Below are 23,090 nucleotides of genomic sequence, written 5' to 3'. Positions count from 1 at the left end.
TGCGCGATGTTCTGACAGCGAGCCGAGGCTTTTCTTGCATCTCCTCCCTCTTTTTTTTTTTAGAGGAGATGGATCTCCTGTTTTCCCCTCCTCTTCCCACTTTTATTTTGGGTGGGTGAGGGGGTGGGGGGTGGAAGGAGTCTGATCCACAGGAAGTGAATCCAAGCGGAGGTGCTCGGACTGAGAAGGTGCAAGGGAGGAGGGAAAAGAGGGGAGTGAAAGTTTGTTTTTTCTTCACGTGTTAAAAAAAAGGAAAGAAAAAGGGAAGTGCGCGTGCATGAGAACGTGAGAGGCGTGGACGCGCACGGAGATGACGGCTTGTTGTGACTGGACTCCATAGACTGCTGCTGCTGCTGCTGGATGTTTTGCAATCACCGGTATTTAAAGCCCGAGAGAGAAACATGCACACTGCAGGTCCATCTGGCAGTAGAAATAAAAAAAAAACACCCAAATAATTAATAAACTTGAAAAAAAAGCAAAGCATCAAATCGCGATGCCGATCGGTACCACTTATGCGCATGAGACATTTTGTGCGGAAAAGGAAAAGAAAAAAAAATAGCGAAGCTTCAAAATACCAAAGTAAGGCATTTAAACTTGAAGTGTTACATATAATACACATCATATATATTGTATATTCATTTATTTATTCTTGACATCTGCTTAATCTAGAAAATAAAACGAATGATGCCTCAAAATACCAAAGTAACGTATTTAAATGTATAACAATGGATTTATATATTATGTATCATATATATATATATATATATATATATATATATATACAGACACACACATATTCCATATTTCCTGAAAAGAAAATAGAAAAGAAAATAATTAACTTTCAAGATACAGAAGTAACTTAATAATTTAAACTTAATAATGTGTGTATGCATTATATACCTCATATATATATATATATATATATTAATCATATAAACACACACACATATGTTTATTTATTGTTGACATCTGTGTCATCTATAAAAGAAGAAAATGCTGAAATACAAAATACCATAGTTACGTATCTAAATTGCTAACAATTTTTTATATATCATATTCCGTTTTTTTACATGTACATGTATATTCCAACGAACGCACATCTATATTTATATATATGTACAATTAAATTATGATTTGGATGTAGAAAGGAAAAACTAGTAACATATTTACATTTCACACTATTATTTTGAATCATATTTATCATTTAGATGTATAAAACAAAAAAAAACTTTATTTTTATTAGCACGACAGATGAAATGTTAAGGAACAACACGGTGGTGTGGGGGTGGAGGGGTTAACGATAAAGGGAAGCCTGATAATTACAGGATGTGTGCGAGGCCACACACGCGCCCTCCCTCACACACACACACACACACACACACACACACACACACACACACACACACACACACACACACACTCGCGTTGGTCAGTGTCAATCATCGAGGGGTTTCCACATCGAGCCCGCCGTTTTTCGCAGACGGCAGGGGTGACCAGGCATTTGATCAGATCCAGAAATATGTAATTATAAATTTTAATCCGGTAATTTCCGTAATCCGGATTCGAATCTCACCCGCGGGCGAGAATTGAAAAACACTTATTTTGTAATTCGGTGAAATTTAGAAGGACGAAAGAAAATTATGTTTTGAGTTTTTTTCTTCTCTTTTTCGTCTCTTCTCCTCTCTCTAATTCTCTTCTCTCAGACTGTTGAACTGTAAGACTAGACATTTCCGTGAAACCCCGGATTTGCCCTTTTAATACTGCGAATTCTTTGGATAACCCGCATTAATGTATTTTAGTTTTTATTTTTTGTGGTGAAAAAATGCATTTTGTTATACTGGGCGCAAATAGAGAACCAAACGGTCAATATAAAATGACTACTCCAGGAATCATGTTATTACTCTGTTATAATAACGCCCGAACGACGTATTGAAAGCTAAAACAAACAGTGAATTCAGGTACTTGTAAAATACCTTGACTGATTTTATTTCCATATTTGGTCTTCTTTTCTTTTTTAATCTACATGAAAATGACATCTGCTTCATAGCCACCGGGGACGACTGGAAAAACTCCTAGCTGGGTTTCAATAGGAAACTGGAATTACTAGGATTATCGAGATTATCTAAAAATGTGACATATTTTCACAGACTGTAAGCCCATCTCTTGATTTTACCCTTAATACTGACGGATAGTATAGTTTATATCAAATAATTTGGGAGTTTCTGATGAGAATATTTTTTTTCAAATCATACAGACACACACCGCAGACAACATATTTAGTTTTATTTGAAAAATTCTTAAACAACATGACCATGACAACTAAAACCTACACACTGCACACAGATGATGGTTAAAGAGAAAGAAAGACAAAAATAGTCTCATTGAATGGAGCACAAACAAAGAAATTAAGTTAAAAATCAAAGCAAGGCTCAACATGAAAAACGCTTTAAACAATAATTTGCATTTTCACCTTGAACTCTTTTCAGGAAAAAAAAAAAAAAACTTTAAGCAAAATCACCCTGCATGAATAAACATGAAACAGGAAAAAATTATTTAAGAATAATCTCCTCGTGCATTGTGTCACGTGATTGACGGTCAAGACTGTTACAACTGCAATTAAAAAAAAAGGCTTCTGACCTGCATAGCAGCTGTTGGTTATTAACAGTAACCAGTCGATGATTCTACTGAAGCACAAAAACTAAGACTGTGTGCGTGTGTTTCAAAACATGATTTTTGAACAAGTCTTTTATTCCGGCATAGGATGTGTATAGTCTGTCTGTGTGATGGCAGGCGGAGGGGAGGTGCTGGTGTTGGGAGAGAGAAGGGATGGGGGTGTGTGTGATGTGGGCGGGCGGTGGCGAGGGTTCTCGTGAGTAAGTGGGAGGATGGGGGTCATCTCCTGAACTTGCGGAAGGGCCTGCTCTGGTTGTTGTGGTGCGATTTAGAGTAGGGCTCCCAGCGCTTCCTCTCCGGCGGTTTGTTGTAAACGTAGGCTGACGGGCCCGAGTAGTCATCGTCCGGGTTCTCCTCCATCATCTGGAGCTTGGCCTCGATGGCGCGGATCTTAGCACTCGTACTTTGGGGGAGGGGAGAATTGGAGATGTTAGGATGCTGAGGAGGGGGAAAAAAATACCAGTGTTGGTTCTGAGGGTGAGGGATGAGCCGAGTAACTGAGGGGATGACGGGAGATTATAGGGCTTGGGGGGCGGTGTCTCATTTAAATTGTGAAATGAGAGTTGAAGTGATGGGAAGCTGTGTGGAAACAATATGGTGGGACAAAGAGTGAATGAGGGGAGTAAGTGCATAAGAACCGCAGGGACTATGTCTGGAGGGGGTGCAGGGGGAGGTCGATGTTTATATTTCCTCTTTCGGCCGTGTGGAGAGAATTGAAGTTTATACTAGACTCCCGAGTGTGTAGCCTTCTCCCCCAGCGGGGGGAAAACTGATAGGCTTGTTTCAAGTGAGTCACCACTCAGCTCTATGGGGCTTCAAGGCCACCGTTATTTAACCGCTGCACCTTTGGAGCAGCGGACACTGCCGAGGGGCAACTCAATGCTTGCTCGAGACGCGGGCTGGACGCGGTTCTCTGATGAAGACGACTGGAACGGCGGGTTGTACAGAGTAGCTGGCCCTTCATGTCAAATATCAGAGGGGTGGGGGCACGATGGTCTTTCATCCATGCTGATGCTGAGACCCCAGTGGGCACGTTATTTTTTTTAAATCAATTCACTAATACATAGTAGAATCTGGACGCAACGCTGGGGGGTGGAGCTTCCACTAATCAATGAAAACCGCCGCTTGTTGCCCGCCTGGTCACATCAAATCGCCAGCGTCTCTCGTTACAGATTTTTGGAAGGCTTAGACTGTGACCACAGACCAAAATCTAACTCCAAACCAATCAGATGGAAATTCTTGCGGAACAACCAATTGCAGCTGGAGAGGACGGGATCCAGAGGTGGCACTCTTAAAATGTCAATGGGTGACCTGCTGCGACTTAAATATGATCAAAGGTCTCCGGTGGCCATTGGGTGATCCAACTAAGGTCTGAGTGGCTCACACTGTTATGAACTGGGTTTTGGCCTGACAATCCAATCTGCAGAATGGAGTCAAACATGGCGCGGAGGTGAGCTGACTGTGTGGGGGACTTGTTAGGCAGCTAAACTAGCTTTAGCATTTCAGCGCCAAAAGAAACGCTGGAGACTTGAACAATAAGTAGGAAGAGCAAGTTAGCTCTTGCTTCTTGACATAAAATGTGGATCTTGTGGACTTTTGAAATCTTAATGGACTAAAGAAATTAGGACATCGGAACCCGTCTCTTCAGCAGTCATGATCAACACAATGCCATCTTCCTGGTTTGACCACTTTGAGGGCAACTACTGCCAAAGATGTTACAGCCCAAGTAAAATGACTTTTTTGATTAAATATGTCAATCAGGAACCTTTGCTTACTGTTGATCTGAGTATCGGGGGCGGGATCTACCACTAAGGATATAAAAGAAGAGTAGAAGAAATGACTTTATTGTCATTCAATTATACATAGAGCACAACATCAGCGAAATTTGTCCACTCCATGTAAGCCATCATGGATGAACCATAAGCAGAAAGCAGCTAAGGAACAGCTGGGGGTTCAGCGTCTTGCTCAGCAACACTTTGACAGGCTAGGAGGAACTGGGAATTGAACCTGAAATGTTTGGTTCCAAGGACAACCGCTCTAATCCTGTGAGCCACGCCACGCCACCCCACCCCAGTAAAACCATTTTTAACACTTTTTGGGGGGGTTATATCCCAACAGTGACATTTATAATGTTTGTGGATATTAACATTCTATTCATTCTTTTACTATGAGCTCTAAAAATCAGACTTTCCCTGAGCTACCTCCATGACCCTATCCCTATCTGATCCTGTCAGACGCCAAAACCACACTTTGCAATGGTTTGTGGGATTTGTTGTTCTTTCATAGCAAGTTGTTCCATTGCTCACCTTACTTTCTAGTTTTTTCAAAATTACCAGGATTAAACTGTGCACGTTGAACATGACATCCGCTTACTGAACATCTTGGTATCAAGCTTCAAAATTCTATATATAAAGTATTTTCCATAAAAATAAAATGGACAAAATGATGATTAGAGCCAGGGCCCAACACAACAGCCATTTAATTGTTACCGCTCAGTAGAGACATTTTATTTCTTTCACCTACTGGCTCAGTTGTAATGGCTCATGCGTTCTAATTGAGTCCTCCTTGGGGTCAAAGTCAGAAGTACATTTAGCAATTGGAGTGGAAATCTGAAGAAAAATGTAAATGATTCTGAATAATGTTAAAACTGCAAGCTTTGCACAAAACCTTATTTTCCCCATGGTGACTAAATTTTTATGTGTCATGAAAAAAATGAAAGTCAAACAACAAATCACATGTTGAATTTTCATTATTATTATTATTTACATCTAATATGTGTCGTAAATGCCCATGTGGCTATTATTGCATTGTGGAAGTGAAACATAACAAAACGAAAAAAGATAAATGAGTAAAGAAATACCAATAAAGCATTTCTTCTAATAACTAATCAGCTTTTGCAGATGTTAAAATAAAATCCAACTTTTTTCTAAGATTTGGCTTATGGACCACCTTAACTTAACATATTTTGTCCAGATGTTTTCTGAGCGCCCATGTCCTCAAACTGGGCCTTCTTCTTTAGGCCCATGAGCCTCGGGCCTCTCGAGAAGTTACTTGGTTGCCACCTAAGTGGCAAGAAAGCGTCAGGATCAGCAAGGTTCTGCGGCTTTTGCCGACGTCGCATTAAACGTCCCAATGAAGGCCGCATTACAATACCTTTATAATACGGTTGGAACGACTGAAACTGACTATGTATCTCTACACTATATGTGCGTGTCGAGCACAGGCACATATTTTCAGCAGAGCGGTGAGATTCTTCCTGGAAGCACGTTGGCTGGCCGTTTCGTCCCTGGAATGTGTTGCAGACGTTTCAGCGATTCGATTGCAGCTCCGACCAGTTGAAATGTGAAAAATGCCTTTTTTTTTTACTAAAATAAACTGAAAAAGCCTTTTGACCCCTCTGAAACCACTTAAAAAAGCAGAGAAACCCAAAAAATTATTTTTCCGCTCTCCAGTCAGTCAAAGAGCTTCATATGGGACCAACTGAAGACAACGGAAGGCGGCAGAATAATTGGAGAGGCAAACAACTCGAAAGTTTGGAAAGAAACTCGCAGTGCTTTAAGGCTGTTTGAGCCCAATTCCAACATCGGAACGATAAAAGAGGAGAGGGGGTTTTAGTCGGGTGGGGGAGTTGCGTCTTTCTTTTTTCCTGCCCAGAAGCACAGAGACGGAGAGAGGAGTCTCCTTTTCCCATACCGTTGAGAGACAACTTGAATTTCAAGATTCAACCTCAGAAGGCTTAAACTCGCAAATGGAGGCCGGTTTATTGTTGATGAGGATTCGTGTGTGTATGAGTGTGTCTGCGTACGCAATACAACCTGAGGTGGTTGGTGGTGATAGGCCCTTCGTCTTTGGCGCCACTGCTCGAGGGCTCCAGGCTCGAAGGCATCGTCTTGTCGTTGCGGAACCCTTCGAACCTCTGTGCACAACACAGGTGTGGTGGGATGAAAAGAGTGGTGGGAGAAAAAAGAAAGAAAAGGGGATAGGAAATAAGCAGAGGGGTGAAACAGCAGGTCGTAGCAGGACAGGTAGAAAGGTACCAAAAAGCTGCTTTCCCCCCCTTTTTTTTTTTTGTGTGTGAGGCTGGCGCACTTACGCAGATCTATTGTGTGTTCCAAGGAAATACAGCCCTAATTGACAACATAAACAAACATGTTTGGAACTCTTCTTTAATGAAAAACGTTCTCGAAAGCAAATCTCAAAATGAAAGCGCTCCAGGATACTGGAGTGAGTTCATACAAAACAAAAAAAAAAGAATCCAAATGTAAATAATTTCAAGTACTTTATCGGATTTCAACAAACAGGTGCAAGAGATCAGTGTCACTTATTTACATATTTTCCAGTATATTAATCAGAAAAGACAACTGGAATAAAATTTCAAAGTGCTTGAGGTTGCAAAACTTTATTCAAAAAAATTAAGAGCTGCAGGGTTTGGTCTGCTAAGTTCTTTGCGGTGTTGCCGCTAGATTACGTTTTTTGTTCTGCTTTTCGGCGTGGCCATGTGACATGGTCTTGCTAATTGCTAACAGCTAGCAGCATTTGCTCATGTTGTAAAGTGATGTCGCTCAGATTATTGGGGGCGGGGCTTCTTGCTTGGTGACTAAGTGTCAACTTCCAGTAAGTCATTCATTCATTTAATTTGTTCATTATCAATGAATACTTGGGGGGCTGAAGCCTATCCCAGTTGTCATTGGGGGAGAGGCAGGATTTATCCTGGACCAGTCGCCTGTCGATCACGGAGACATAAAACCATTCACTCTCTCAATCATAAGTGAGAGACACACAACCACTCACTCCCTCATTCATACATCTGGGATTTTTAGGGTCTCTAATAAGCCCCTTGCATGTTTTTGTACTGTGAGAGGAAACCGAAAGAAACCGAAAAAGAAAACAAAAAAACTCAATTAATTCGTCAGGAATTTGTTTTAGGGCCCAACCCTGCCATCTTCATCTCTTACGAAGACAGAAGCTATAGAAGAGGAATAAGCAGGAAAAGAAGCCCGTTTTGAGTTTAAAAAAAAAATTAAAAAGGCCCAGTGTCAAGTAAAAACGAATTTCTCACCTGCTTAACATGCAAAACGCACCACTTGCTACCCCCCACCCCACCCCGAGGTTGGATTACAGCGGATTTTGAGGGGGGCTGGATTGCGCTCTTATTTATTTGAACTAAAGACACATTTTAGTGCGAAGCTCGAATGGGACCCCATATTACACCGAGACAAAGAGGCAGTCAGGGAACAAGGAGGAATCCTGTCAGCCACTTTTGCACCATGTCGGGCCCCCTAATGGGAACCGACAGCGGCCCAGAGAGTCAACTTAGTTTTCCTCCCGCAGGGATAGACATTATTTAACTGTAGACAGTAACCGCTCAGGACTGCATCCAGCTCGCATTCATACCCGAAGGCAGTGGTTCCTGTGTGCCCCTAGTGGTACTTGGTGATACTGCAATGAGGCAGATGGGGATTGAAAAAACAAAAAAAATCTAAAAGAAAAAAAAACCTTTGTTGTACATTAATATTGATTTACTTATAAAAAATATCAGTACATGGATGAGGTTAAATGGCACTAAGCTAACAGCATCTCATGCTGTACTCTGCTATTGTGCATGTCACCATGATGAGACTATCTACAACTACAGTGGAACTTTTTTTGGGGGGAGGTATTCGATCGGAGGCCAAATAAGCCCTGTCAGAGCGTGCGGCTTTTACAAAAAAAATGAAATAAAAAATAAGGGAGCCAGATGAAATAGCCAGCTGGTTGGTTTGGAAGAGGAGGATACCTGAAGAAGCTGTCAGAGAGGAAACAGTGTGTCAAAGGAGGCGCACTGCAGAAGAAATGACTAAAAGAGGGTGGTATGTGGGGGGGTGGGAGAGGCTGACGGGGGTGGAGGCGAGTCAAAAATGTCTTAGAATCGCTGCCACCCCCCACCCCCGAGGGACGTGAAAGGATAGAGGAGCAGCCGAAGAGCGACAAACCCACATAATTCTTTTCAAAACCACCTTGCGAACAAGCGCCGCCGGCCAACAACAGAATTCTTGTAACCTGTGGAGAAAAAAAAACACAAGAAAAAAAAAAAACAAAACAAAACAAAAAAACACTGGTTACTTAAAGGCCACTGAAACCCCCAAACCCCTGGTGTGCTTGACGTAGGAGCGGCGATCAGGCGATCAGGCGGGCTCACATTAAATCCAGTTAAGTCACACAAACACACGCAAAAAACAATCTATATCACATTAGCGTCGGCAGAAATGAACACCATGTAAAGCTATGCTAAGAATAGGCCTGGAACAATACCCGCTCCTCAAGCCAGGACCCTTCCCTTTCCACCTATTCCTACAGGCGCAGGGCTGGAATGCATGTGGACAGCCCACGAGGAGACAATCAGACCGGCGAGCATCATTACACAACACCTTAAAATGCTTTAACGTTATCTTTCGGAAAATAAAATTGAGCTCGGTATACACGAGTCCCAATGTTGGAGTCCTGTAACTAAATATGCTTAAAAAAAAAAGAAAGGGTCTAAACTGCCAGCAGGCAACCTTCGCAGAGGTCACATGACTCGGCAGCTGATCTAATAGCGCCGCGCCACTTGTGCAAGGCTTTTGAGGTGGTCTGGAAGCAGCGCTGTCTTCTACTTGGAGGCCTTTTTTTTGGAATATGTGACTGCCTGGCGGGGGCGTCCGGTGACAATCATTTCTCGACGTCCCAAAAAAAAGAGTTTACATATTCGCTTGCTGACTCCGGTGAATAAACGTGAGGATAATTGTGACTGAAAAGTTCAACTCGCAGTGCTGCAACATGAAAAGGTGAATCAGAGCATTTGTGAGCTCATTGCTTTCAACTGGGGGAGAAGAAAAAAACAAAAAAGAAAAAAAATAAGAACACAGCTACGCTGCAGCTACACTTTGAATAATTAAGCCGAGGCAATTTCCAGTGGCAGACACGCTGGAGAAGTCTGGCAAGGGATGGATTTAAAATAATGGTTCTCAACGTATAGGGGATAATTTACGTAGAAGGTTGCGTTTATGTCAGTGTGTTTGGTGGTTTAGGAATCTCGGAATATGGTGGAGAACATGGTGCTTGCTGGAGATCCAATGCAGAGTCGAAGAAACCAGGGTCAAAGTCCAGGTTACTGCCTCACTGGCAGATGGGCCTGAGAACCCCCGTCGCGTTAAAAACACCAGATTTTGGTGACAGGCGAAAGGATCTGACAATCACTTTCACTTTTCAGAATTTCCTGCTCCAGGCGTCAGAACAGACTGAAGCCTGAGACCTGATCAGAACTGACTGCCTGGTCGATTCGCTCAAGATAGGGATTTGTTTTTTCTTTTCTCCTCAACACTTGAACATCAATGATTGGTACTTCGACAAAAAAAAAAGGCAATTTTTTTCCACCGGAGGTACTTCTCATCTTTCTCAATGATTCTTGTTTAGTGGAGTACATCCCATAGTGAAATACTTAAGCAATTTTTTGCCTTTTATGCTAATTCATGAACCAAAAACTTCCATTAATTCTAAATGTATCACTTAGCCATTTTACTAATTTTCCTTTAAAAGTCCTAATTTCCCGTAACAAATGTGGTCATTTTCTCATTAATCGTAGCTCTCACAACTGAGCAATAGCCGATCAGTTGATCGAGCCAACTCCCTCTGCGACCATTGGTGTATGTGTGAATGGGTTACTGCTATTGAGAGTAATACACTTTGAAAGTACAAGATGTGAAAGCACTATTCAATTTGAGACCACTTGCCATAATTTCAAATAGAATTTTGGTTAATTTCTCAATAATTCTCGGGTGAACTATAACACATTTCAGATGATGTTTGTGTATCTGTCTTATTTTCTGTCATTTCTTGCTTATTTTCATGTTAATTTGAGCTAACATGCTGGAGATACCTGCATTACTAATCATTAATATACAGGTGGTTCCGATACAAACACATACAAATCACAATGAAACAATGGCGTTATCTGTCTTTACATCCCTTTTACATATTTTTCCCCAAAATCGCCCTTAAATGATGAAGCCTCAAAATAAAAATCTTGAATACAAAAACCTCAGATTAGCATGTATGTTTGACACAGAGCGAGCCGGTTGACACAGCCTCGTCAGAGCAGATTCATCTTCCAGGCTGTTCCCTAACACTCAGAAGCATCAACCTTGGGACCTCTCTCTCACACACATTTCTACCAGATGTTCCACGTTCCCCGTGTGTTGCAGGGGACAGACGACTAATTTGTTTACGCACTCTCGGGGACCAAATGCAAGTCCCCGTGACGTAAATGATTTAGTTCATTGTAAAAAAAAAAAAAAAAAAGAACCTTGGGGAGGAGGGGTAAGACCCAAAGGAATCGGATGGGTCTTGGTCATGGTGAGAGGTAATGGTTTAACTCTTTGGGAAATGAATCCAAGTGGATGTAATGTCCTGTGGAGTGATCGAAACAAGAATGTGTATGCATGATGCATGGATGCCTGTTTGTGTGTGTGTGTGTGTGTGTGTGTGTGTGTGTGCATGTGCTTGCGTGCAGGGCGTGATTCGTCTCTATACAGGATATCCCTTCGCCCTCTGCCAGTAGGCTGTCTATTGTTAAGAGACAGGCAGCGGGCTGTGCCGGGATCCCACTGCTCTCCGCAAACCAACTACTGTACTTTTTTGCATGTTTTGATGATCAAAATAGATACCCGTTTTTTTTTCTTCCTTTAACGCCTTTAAAGTCTTAAGATCGCACACACAGCCCCCTCCCTCCACACACATACACAGAGGTTGTACTCCATTCTTTTTTTATGAACTCTGTAGAAAGTACCCATCAGCCTCACCTATCTTATCTGAGGTATAAAATTGTAAAGTTGTTGTTGCTGTTGCTGCTGTTGGTGGTGTGTGTGTGGCGTCCGAGTGCAACACTTACCCTCACCTGTGCGTGCGCCCATCGCACGACCAGCTTCTTGGATAAAGCAAGCTTCCCGTTTAAGCATTGGATGGCCCGCTCTGCCTCCTGCAAGGCAAAGAGGAGGATATGCATTCTTTAGATTTAGGATAGGAAAAAAAACAAAACAATTAATAAATCTGCATGATGATTTAGCCTGCTGTTAAATTGTTTTTTTTTTATTTTACTGGTGGGATGACTTGGAATAATGTGTGTGGATGCATGTGTTTTTGTGCGATAGGATGAAAACAAAAGATCACATCAAACCAATGAGTACCTTTGAAACTTCATTGCTGTTTATTAATAAAGCACTTCATCTGGGTGTGTGGGACGCTAAGTGTTCGCGAGCGTGTAAGATAAACACACACTTCCTCCGCACCATCTTTTTGGGAGCGCTCTCATATCCCACTAACAGACACTAGCTGTGAAATGAGATGCTTATCATGATCCCCTGGCGGTCATTCCAAAACAAATACTGGCTGCTGAACCTGCCATGCTGCACTTTTTAGGGGTGTGTGCTATTCCATCAATACCGCTAACTGATACAAAACCAAGTAAATCTTGTCTTGTCTGGTTTTATTTTAAATACTCAGTTTTTTTTTTGTTTTTTTTTTTTAAATGCAGAATTATTTTACATACCGTATTTTCACGACCATAAGGCGCACCGTACTAAAAGGTGCAGTCTCAGTTATGTATGCCATTACTGTATTTAACACACACATAAGGCAAACCTTATCGGGCACAGGTTTTATATACAATCCACGCCCACACTTCCCCCTTTAACGTTCTCGTGGTGTCCTCCACTACAGCTTTCATTACAATCCGCTGGAAGTTGCTGCGCTACCGTAGTCCTGGTCCGGAAAAATGGCACATGGTTTCATGAAATGAAAGCACTAAGACGGACCTCCTTGGGAATGTCCAATTTTAATTTCTTCTGCTACCGTTACTGCTTTTAATCGAATGGTGACCGTCGAAACGCTTCTCCCAGTCATTCTTTGCTCGATAATCCACTGCTCGAGTCTTTTCTCCAACTCGGGCCACCTCCCATTATGTCCGCAGACACTCAGCTGTATCTTCTTGACCTGTCGGAGCTCGTTTTCCAGCTTCCTCCACTTGCGAACCATCGTTTTATTAATCTTAAATTCTCTCACGGCTGCTCGACTTCCAGCTGATGGCCAACAGTTTGAACTGTGCTTCATAAACGTATCTCTTTACCATTTTCAGGGTTGTTAAAACAGCGATGTTCTGCATAATGCACATACTTGTTCCTTTATATACAATCAACACCCACACTTCCCCTTTTAACGTGGTCTTGGTGATCTCTACTATGTCTGCCTTACAACAATAACACACACAGGGTGCACTGCATTATAGGGCGTGCCACACATTTTGAAGAATATCTAAGACTTTTATGTGTGCCTTTTTGTCTTGAAATACGGTAAGTGCATTTCCTTTAGAACTGGAGAAAAAAAATCAAATTCATATTTTAGAGATTTAAACATCTTTTTAAATGAAATTGGTGGCATTGAAAATGCAGTAATCATCCAATATTTACAGTGGATCCTAAATATAAAGCTGATATCTATAATTAAATGACTCAATTTCAATGCTTTATTCTTTGTGGTAATTGGTTGATGTGACTGAAGACGACCTTTTTATCCAATGTTTACCAAAGATCCTGAAAATGAATCTGATATCAATAATTAACCCGTAATGCTCAGTGCATTCCAAACCAATTGACCCAATAAAAATATCTGACAGACATTTCTTTAGCCATTAGTAGGTTTTGGTGAGTTGTTCTAAGTCTTATTTGTGTGCACGTACAAATATGTTATATATACGTGTATAATAATGCTTCTGAGGGGCCGTACCTCTCTGGTGCTGAAGTTGACGAAGCAATAGCCCCGCGGCTGTCCCTCCAGAGGTCCAGACTTGTGGAACAGGAAGTCAAACTGTTTCACGTTGCCAAACCTCTCCAGCAACTTCACCAGGTGGTACCTGCCAAAACATGAGTTATGTGACCGACATGCCATGGTGTGAGTTGGCAGGCCTTTTGGAGATCGGTCGCCGAGGCAGCCTGATTGGTGGGATCTTGTGTTTTTGATCTGCGTTAGAAGTGCTGTGAGTGGCGCAGCGACATGATTGAGTTCAATCTATCAGTTCTAAAAACAACCACTGAATCACTGAATATGGTTATCACTGAATCAATTTCCAGGATTTTTTTTTTTTTACATTGTTTTGGGAACTCCTCTTTGGAGACCAAAGATAATCAGCTTGTTACAGAACACATGGGACTGCGTGTGTGTACTGTTTTTTTGTTGATCCCCGTTGCTGCAGTTACTTGTACACCAGCAAAAGCCATTCCTTGTTCCAGTTGATACGTACACATTGAAATGTGCATTGTCAGGGGGTTTCTACAAGGCTGCAGGAGGAGTGATCAAATCTACTCCCCTATTCACTTTTCTAATCTATTTTTGTTGCCATGGTTCCTCTAAACTCAACCAAAATTCATCCCGCACCTGCTCCACTCCAAGCAGATGACTCCTCATGCTGCCTAAGGAGTCATCCTCACAATCACACATTGCTTGTGCAGAACACACACACACACACACACACACACACACACACACACACACACACACACACACACACACACACACACACACACACACACACACACACACACACACACACACACACACACCTTTGCTTTTACTCCACCTTTGTTGATGCGTTAAGTTTAAAACATACTAGTTTTTAACCCCTAGTTTTTGATCGTAGATCAAATTCGAATTCCTGAAAAAGTGAAAACGTACATCAGAGACAGTCCCATCCCCACTCCCTCATCAACCACTCACTTCCCCTGCTTGTGCTCAGTGCACCAGACCCCGTGAAACCCTGTTGCATTTCATCTCCACGCAGTGCCTCGTGGCCGAGCAGTGTTAATCTGTCAACTTGCTGCTAATTGCAACGACAGCTTTCGCTCCCTGACACCTTTTTGGCGGTGGGGCAACAGCTGTCGTTGCCCGCCAACTGTAAATCTTTTATTGAGACAATACCGAGGATACAGTGGCAGGACAATGAGGGAATAAAATAGAGGAAGCTTCATATCCCCCTCCCCACCCCCCCGCCCCCCATTGTGTGTGTGTGTGTGTGTGTGTGTGTGTGTGTGTGTGTGTGTGTGTATGCGCGCGTACACGCCTGCGTGTTTAAATGAATAGCTGTGGGAAACACAGCTTTGAAACTGTGCATGTGATGACTTCAAGGTCACCTTCACATTGTACTGTCCTCACGTGGTTATTCCGTTTGACGCATTTTAAACGACTCAAGTTGAATGAATGAATGTGAATCACTCAGAAATTAAAAAAAAAAGCTGTGAATTAAGGTCTAATTACATGAAGCTGCCTGCAAAGCTTCCGTTGAAATGACCCAAATTCAATGGGAAATTACCTCAAAATTGAGAAGAAAATCAACTAAAAATCAAGAGTTAAAATGACCTTAATTAGTGAAATTACTTGCATATGAAACAATCAAATTGGAGGAAAGGGACCTGTCAAAATTGACATTATGTCACTGCATCCAAAAAGTTTACTAATTGGTCGTGGTTTGCATAAAAAAGTTATTACTCTCCGGGTAAGTGAAGTGCCTTTGTTGCTACAAAAACAAGTCTGCAGGCAAATGCGTCAGTGGGTCCGTGATGATTCTGTGTATGAAACTATTAAGAGTTCTGGATTTATTCTGCAGACAAGTGAAATCTTAGAAGAAAAAAAAAAAAACTCAGATGAAAAATGTGTATTTTTTTAGTTTGCTCTTTCCGACAAAGCCGGTATCAAGGTATGGGCCTGGATTTATGCAATTTTGTTCGATGCGGCGGGAAATTAAATGTTTAAAACAGACATTTGAAATTGTCGTAAAGATGCATGAACGATCAGGTTTCCCGGGCGACTGGAGGTCCATCAAACTGGAGGAAACCAGAGACTGATTTATTGAGTGTCCGCTCCTTGACTGCAAGATTAAAAAATTCCACCATCCATCAAACAATATCTTTAGTAATACCAAAGGTGATTAATAAAATATGTCTTTTTTCAAATGAGAGAAAATACATTTCTCTGCTATGATGAAAAAAAATGGAATTGTGGAGTATCAAATTAAGTGTCGACTAATTTGCATAAAGATTATGCGGTCAAGAAAATACATAACTCTAAATGTATTTTAGTTTTAAAGAGAACATATTACGGGTGCCGCCATAGAGCAGCAGATAGCCCTTCAGCCTCTTGTGGGGCGGCTTTCTATGTTGTTTTTTTGCATTTTCTCCTGCCGAAAACATACAGTACGCTAACTGGAGACACTAAATTGCCCAGATGTGTAAAGGAGAGAGTGAATGCTCTAAACGATGTGAGAACGAGAGTGAATAATTGATTGTCTCTATATGACTTGAGAGAGGGTGAATTGTTGTATGTTTTTATATGACGTGTGAAGGAGAGAGCGATTGGTTATTTGTCTCTATATGTGTCCCTGTGATCGACTGGTGACTGGGTCAGGGTAAACCCCGCCTCCAGCTTCTGACAGCCGGTGTAGACTCCAAGCCCCCCGATACCCTGAGTGCATATGAGGGGTAAAGATCATGAACGAATGAAAATATGTTTAGTAAGTAATCAAAACAGACTATGGATACCAAAACTGACCATGGCATGATACATGGTGTGCCTCTTGCTTCCTTGCACGCACGCAAGCAGGCACGCATGCACATACAATGCCGTTGTTAATTGGTAAGCCTACCAAAATAATCTTGAAATCACTTTACTACTATTACTACTATTTCAGGGGATAAATGCAAAAAAAATTAATAGATAAAAGTAATATGTATAATAATTTTGAAAAATTATTTAAAATCAGAACAATTTTTTTTTTTTTTTGAGGAAAACCCATTTAAATCCATCATTCATTTTCCTCATCTGCTACTGTATGGTCTAAGCTCCTGACTGTTTTTAGCACTAAACTGTACAGATAACCCTGCTGCTATTATATTCAAATTTTATATAGTTATACATTTCAGGTTTTTATACTGTTAAAACTGTCTTCCCTTCCCCTTAGTACTTTATAGTTTAATGTTTTGTTGTTTATTGTGCACTTTACTATTAATGTGCACCTTATCATTATTATTTTGTTAATTTCATGTCACCACGAGAAAGTGAGAAACATCTTCTACAGATTCTTCTGTAGGTCTAGCACATGTGGAGAAATTGATAATAGTCAATACCTGTCTTTGGCTTTAAATAAACCCTGAGGAAAAAAACAATGGATTTTCCCAGCATAGCTTACAATTCACAGTAATATATATTTCACAGTTATATACTTGAGTAAAAATACAAAAATATTATAGAACAATCACCATAACAACGGCTGCTTGATAGGCTTTGCCTTTTTGTGATGGGATGCCAGGCAGGACAAGAGAGGTAAGGAGGGGGAGGGGGATTACGCCACAGGTTGTAGCCTTCTACTCTGCTACGACTCCCATGGGAGAAGCGGGTTCTTGAGGCCGGAGAGATTTTCTGCTTTTCCCAGACACACCCTGGAAGCAACAGTATAGATGTGCCGTATTTACACACAAATACATTGACACACACAAATTAATAGCCAATAATGACAGATAAACTATTATACTTGAAACTCACGTAGGCTGGGGGAGCCCACCGTTGCAGTAAAAGAATTCAATTTAAGATGTCCTCGCACCCATTATTGCCTCTCAGGAATTTCTTAATGTGGGAGCAACACGACAGAAGCTCGTTTCTGCATCGTCGCAAGCAGAACCACAATGGGCCGCTCCTCCTGGGAGCTGTAAAATCCGCCGGAGGAAGAGGAGGAAGAGGGTGGGAGAGGTCAAGGTGGGAGCGGGAGTAAAGTTCAGCAACGGGAGGGGGGGTGGATGTTGACGGTGGGGTGAAAAGGTTGAGGAAGACAAGGATGAGCCAAGAGAAAGAGAGGGAGGAAAAAGGTGAGAAGCTGAGTGTGTGGGGGCCAGGTGGGTGAGGAGAGTGAAGGAAGTGTGGAGAGGAAGGAACAGGGGGAGTGTGATACCAGTCCACAAAGAGATAAGACAGAGAGGTTAAGCACATTTTTACGTTTACGGTTTCATAACAAGGATAGACCCACCTTGAAAAAGGTTATCAAATTGTAAGTTTTGGAAGTTTTCTTTGACAGTTAGCATAAATAGGGACAGGGGTTTACTTAGCTGTGATCATTTTTTCCCCCGAGGAATTATTATGATTTCCTGGGTTCTTCCGGTGTTGGGCACTGAACCTACTGCAAAAACATGCAGTAGGTTCATTGGAGACTAAATTGCCTTGACTAAGTGTTACCTGGCAGTCTCACAGTCTTAGAGCAGTTGTAATTCAGTCTTTGCCAAGTCTGGGGGCTTACGACAATTTTAAACGTGTTCAATATTATCGCAAGTCTTTTTCTTACATCACCGTTAAGACTGAATTAACAACCAATAGATGAGCTCAGGCTAGGCTGAGACTTAAAACTCCAAATAGTTTTACACTTGTCTTTTCAAAATCTTTTCAAAGTCTTAAGGTGTAATCCAAGCTAAGTTTACATGATGTATGGCTGAGTGGGTGAATAGTTGTCTCTATATGTTGCCCTGCCATCGACTGATTGTGTGGTCAAGGTGGTAAGGTGTACTTGCCCAAAAGGAGCTGTTGTCACCCAGTGACAGCTGTGATAAACCCCACTCGCATCATTCTGACGGCAGGGTGAGCAGTATAGATGTGTTAATGATGACAATATAAAAATGTATTGAATATCAGCATGAAACATACCTTAAAAAATACATTGAAACATTGTATAAAATCACAAGAAACTGACCAAAAATGATCTAGAATTGACTTTAAAATTCTGTATGATATAAAAAGGTCAATGTCTAAGTTAAAAAAGGAGCCTTGGAATCTTTTTTTTCTACATATTTCTGTGTCCGTAATTTAAGCAAGACTAAAGAATAATAGCTGAATCTACTAACCTTTTCAAGACAGTTTGTTCCACAGATTTTTTCAAAGATAAACTTTTCTGATTTGGCAGTGGTTAGGCTTAGTTGTAAGGTACAGGTCATTTAATTTAGAAATTAATAGGAAGACAAGTTTGAGGTAAAGAACTTAAAGTCTTATTCAAAGTTCCAGAAGGGGGGGTTAAGAGGGCTGGGGTGACAAACTACCTCTGATGACTAATTAACTCTCTGGGTGGCCAGAAACGCAATGAATATGTGCTGAAAACCCCACGCAAAAAAAAAAAAGTTAAAGTTTATTCAACTTTGAGAGGCTAATTTAAATAGTGAGGAGTGAAGAGTGTCCGCAAGGGAGCCGCCATCTTTTCGGAACGTCTGAGGAGCAACAACGACCATTTTCCCTCAGCAACACAGACTTAATACACATAGGGAGACGACGCAGAAGCACGGAAGAAGGAGAGGGAGAAGAAGACAAATCTGAAGCAGATGGGTCTCTGTACGGGTCCATTATACCAGAGGATCCATCCAGGAATCCTTTTAGTGAGGGAACCTGAGATCAATTATAACACACACACACACACACACACACACACACACACACACACACACACACACACACACACACACACACACACACACACACACACACACACACACGAGTGCACAAAATTAATTTGTGGACAAGTGGAGCTCGTCACACTCAATTCTATTTAGGTCTGATACACTTCTGGTGTGTAACAGCCTATTGCGGTAGAAATTATAACATTTGGTTATGAATGCTCTGCAGGAGAAAGGCAGGCACATATTGTTATACTCCATATTTGTTGTGGCAACTGATTGTACCACTTCAATTGCGTAAGTCACAAAAAAGCACTATTTAGGGGTACCATGGCAACTAAGACTGCAAAATAATCGGGGGGGGGTGGGCTGGGGGATGGCTGGGGGGGGAGGGGTCCCATGTATTTCTTTGATGAGCTCCTTGGCATCACTTGGTACAAAAATATTAAGGGGACTTCCCTGATAGAAACAAATCTAAATGTTATTGGTGCAAAGGGTCCGGAGCCCTTACGCAGTGTTGTGACTCTGAAATAAGAAAAAAGATTGCAGTTTTACAGAAGCTTCTTTATCCATGTTAGTCTACAGTGAAACACTTCTTTGGGACAACATGACTTGCAGTTAAGGGTTTAGTAGTTTCCGCACTCACCTTAACTGATACATATATGGTTTCAACACTGACAACATCAAGTCATACTGCCACAATGAGAGTATTTTTGGAGAAAAAACGTGGTTCTTGGGGACCCCATAGCATCAGGGGTTGTTTCTGAATCCGATCTCAATGTTTGCTGCAGTGGCAGCCATGAATTAGCCCCTTACACTTAAAATTTCTGCCATCCTGCCTTCCCATACACACACACACACACACACACACACACACACACACACACACACACACACACACACACACACACACACACACACACACACACACACACACACACACACACACACACACACACACACACACACACACACACACACACAGAGCCTCTCCTATTATTCAGGCTACACAGTTTCACGATTACAGAAAACACAGCAGCTTCATTTGCTTGCATTAATAAGAAATCAACATTTTGCTGAAGTCATGCCACAATATAAGATAAAATAAATAAAATGGAAGTCTCTCAAAAAATTGATAAAATGACACAGGAGTGAGCGTCAAGCGACAGTTCGCAAAATCTTAGCCACAAAAACACACAATTATTTACACTTTGTTTTACACCTCAGGATCTTACACATGAACACCTGCATTCCTGCTCAGTTGCACAAGGCTTAGCTAACCAGGACAAACCCGGGAATCATAATGCAGGGAGAGCAATCCAGAGCTAATTAATCTCCCCAATCAGCAAAAAAGGGCTGCGGGCTTCCCTTGTGTTTTTCCTCCAAACTGTGAAGCTCTGGGCTATTTAAGTAAGAGCAGAGCAGAGGAAGGGGGAAGGAAACGCCTGTCTAGACGCCCACCAGAGCTGTGGCCTGTACATTCTGCAGAAGCCCACCTCCCCCATCCCACACAGACCCCCCCCCCCCCCCCCAACTAAAAAACAACAAAAAAACTATGTCACTGTAAATAACTGCTCTCAACACAAACATTTTGTGCAGTCAAACACCCAGGTCCTGTTCTAAAAGAGGAGTAACAATGGGGAGGGGGGTATTTCTGCAAAGTGTAAAATTTTTTGTAATGTGAGATGCACAAATGACGCGCAGACACCTCGCTGTGTTTAGACCTGCACCCTCACAAGCTGCCACCAAAACATCAATTGTGTATTTAAACACCCTCACGCACGCCCCAGTCACCCGCAGGTTGACACGGAGAGAGTAAACAGGGCAGGTGAGTGAGGAATGATGGCTGATCCTTAGTCTAGCAGGTCTCCACGCCTCGCTGCCTCACTTTCACACACCCAACACCGTCTGCTCAGTCTCAGCTAGCGACACACACACACGCACTATACACACAGTTAATCAATCATGCATGCGCACACAATGCACTACCTTTCTGCGAGGCAGAACCAGGCAAGTTGGAAAGCCATGGATTAATAACATGGCTTAAAAGCAAAACACTGCTCATCAATCAGCTACTTCATGTGTCCAGGTCATGAGATTCTTGTGTTGTGTGAAATATGGATATGTATTTATTTCCAAAAACTGTTACTGTTTATAAATGTGGGGCATAATAAGGATAAGGGGTCTGAGGATGAAATTGATCTGAACTCACATAATCTACACTATTGTAACCTGTCCCCTTTTCAATGTTATGTCACAACATTATCCAATACTTTTCATTTAAATTGTCAGTGATAAAGTATTCAAATTCATATTTTTGTTGAGTTTGCAAGGGTAGGTGTCAATGGAAATGATATTATATGTGCAATAACAATCTCATTCTGAGAACAGGCTTCTAACTTCAATCAAATTCAACGGATATCATGGTCATTTTCTTCATATCGACTGGACTACAATAGGATACAATTAGTTGATATTTTATAGTGTTGTGAAGAAATCTGTCATTTAGAGTCCTGACAATTCCTAAATTGATGGATGGCTGTTTGCACCCTGTTTACTGACGTCTGATATTATAATAAAAATAATGAATGAGTGGATGAATAAACTGGCTTGCCATTATATGTTGATGCTTGAAATTGCTTGTGAAATTTTCCAAGGCATCACAGGTGGTACTGAAGAAAATGTAAACAAATTAAGAAATGAGGGAAAGGTGTGAGGGTCTCACAGTGTTAAAACGACTCACTCTGTGATTTTTGGATCGATGTTACCGATCCACAGGCGGTTTCCCTCATGAGCACCACTCTCTGAGATGATGGATGCATTTTCCACAGTCTCTGCTGCAGACGACATGTGTCCTTAAAGGAGGACGCAAAAACAAAGAACACACAAAAACTGTGGATGAGTCTTGATTTCCAGAATTGTTGAAATGTGTAACTATTAGCATTGCTGATCAAATAAAAGAAACTTCAACAACTGTGAGAATAGTGAAAAGATAAATAACAAGACAGTTTGTAAAATAAGAATAAATTCTGGCCAGGAAACTCACTGTGGCGTTCGGGTGGTTTAAACACAGAAATTCACAAACACCACTGGGATTATTGGGTAACTAAAACATTGAACACATCTCCATCATCATGAACCATCACTTAAAACTTGGACCGACATTGTACAATGTCTGATGTAGTCTATGAAACAACGCCACAGAAGCTACATGAACATAACGTTGGAATAACTAGTCAAAGTCAAGCCAATTAAGTTCAACTTTCGTTTTTTTGTGTCGGTAGGATGTTTTTTATTGCGTGCTTTATTGCATCACGGCACAAAAATCTTGCAAGAGCTCCTCCAAATTCTTCTGTAGAGAGAACGACAACAAGCTAACGGCTAAGGCTAGCAGTAACTTGCGGGCCATTAGACTACTATCCAATCTGCCTTTGCATTAGCCGATCACTATCAACCACCATGTGTTACATTAAGCAAGATAATAGTTTATAATCTGCCGAATCGCCCGCTCATACACCAGATACTTCGCTTTGAACAAACGTCGCGATGCTAACTAGCAGTTAGCAACATATGATCATCTTACCTTCTCGCTCTGTCATATGTTCTTTCTGGTCGCGTTTAAATAGTTTGCCTTAGTCTGCGTCTAATCCCACTTTCGGGATGGTTCGGTGACGTCAAAATATAATGCTATACATTTCCACTATAGTTTACGTTTTTTCTCCGATGCGACGGTTGGGTTTTGCAAAGTGGAAAGAGCAGTCGCCTGCCTGACAACAAAGGCGCGGGGTGATGTTGTAGGTTGTTTAATTGCTGTTCCGAAAAGAAGTACTGGATTTATACACAAGTATCTCCCATTTACAATGAATGCTGTTCATCATCGTACAACGCCGCCCAAGCGGTACGTCCTGTGATAGGAAATAAACAAGACTTGGACGG

At 41.6% G+C, this 23,090-nt stretch overlaps 1 protein-coding gene across 4 annotated transcripts; it reads right to left on the bottom strand.

The window, feature by feature from the left end:
- Positions 1-2,267: 2,267 nt before the first annotated feature.
- On the bottom strand, positions 2,268-23,026 carry rbm18 (RNA binding motif protein 18). 4 transcript variants are annotated; one of them, XM_086152638.1, is made up of 6 exons: positions 22,738-23,026; positions 21,898-22,009; positions 13,468-13,594; positions 11,579-11,665; positions 6,489-6,589; positions 2,268-3,076 (listed from the first exon to the last, which is right to left on the bottom strand). In XM_086152638.1, exons 1-6 carry the CDS (start codon positions 22,751-22,753, stop codon positions 2,893-2,895), a joined length of 627 nt encoding a protein of 208 aa, XP_086008764.1. In that variant the 5' UTR covers positions 22,754-23,026; the 3' UTR covers positions 2,268-2,892. The 4 variants fall into 4 exon arrangements, with proteins under 4 accessions (XP_086008764.1, XP_086008765.1, XP_086008762.1 ...); XM_086152639.1 differs by having other exon boundaries at positions 11,585-11,665; XM_086152636.1 differs by lacking the exons at positions 2,268-3,076; positions 6,489-6,589 and adding an exon at positions 8,349-8,712.
- Positions 23,027-23,090: the final 64 nt, after the last annotated feature.

This window comes from Fistularia commersonii, chromosome 9 (genome assembly GCF_037954325.1).
Source record: "Fistularia commersonii isolate RoL2024-O1a breed Wild chromosome 9, RoL_Fcom_v1.0, whole genome shotgun sequence".
Lineage (NCBI taxonomy): Eukaryota > Metazoa > Chordata > Actinopteri > Syngnathiformes > Fistulariidae > Fistularia > Fistularia commersonii.
This window is presented reverse-complemented; position numbering and strand designations above follow the sequence as displayed.

Bases quoted from the DNA above. Each gene is read 5' to 3' on its own strand.
- rbm18 (XM_086152636.1), bottom strand. The intron at 13,595-21,897 runs GTGAGTCGTTTT...ATGTTTTGGCAG, and splicing joins ATCGATCCAAAAATCACAGA to GTACCACCTGGTGAAGTTGC. The intron at 8,713-11,578 runs GTAAGTGTTGCA...TTTTCTCCACAG, and splicing joins GGGCGCACGCACAGGTGAGG to GTTACAAGAATTCTGTTGTT.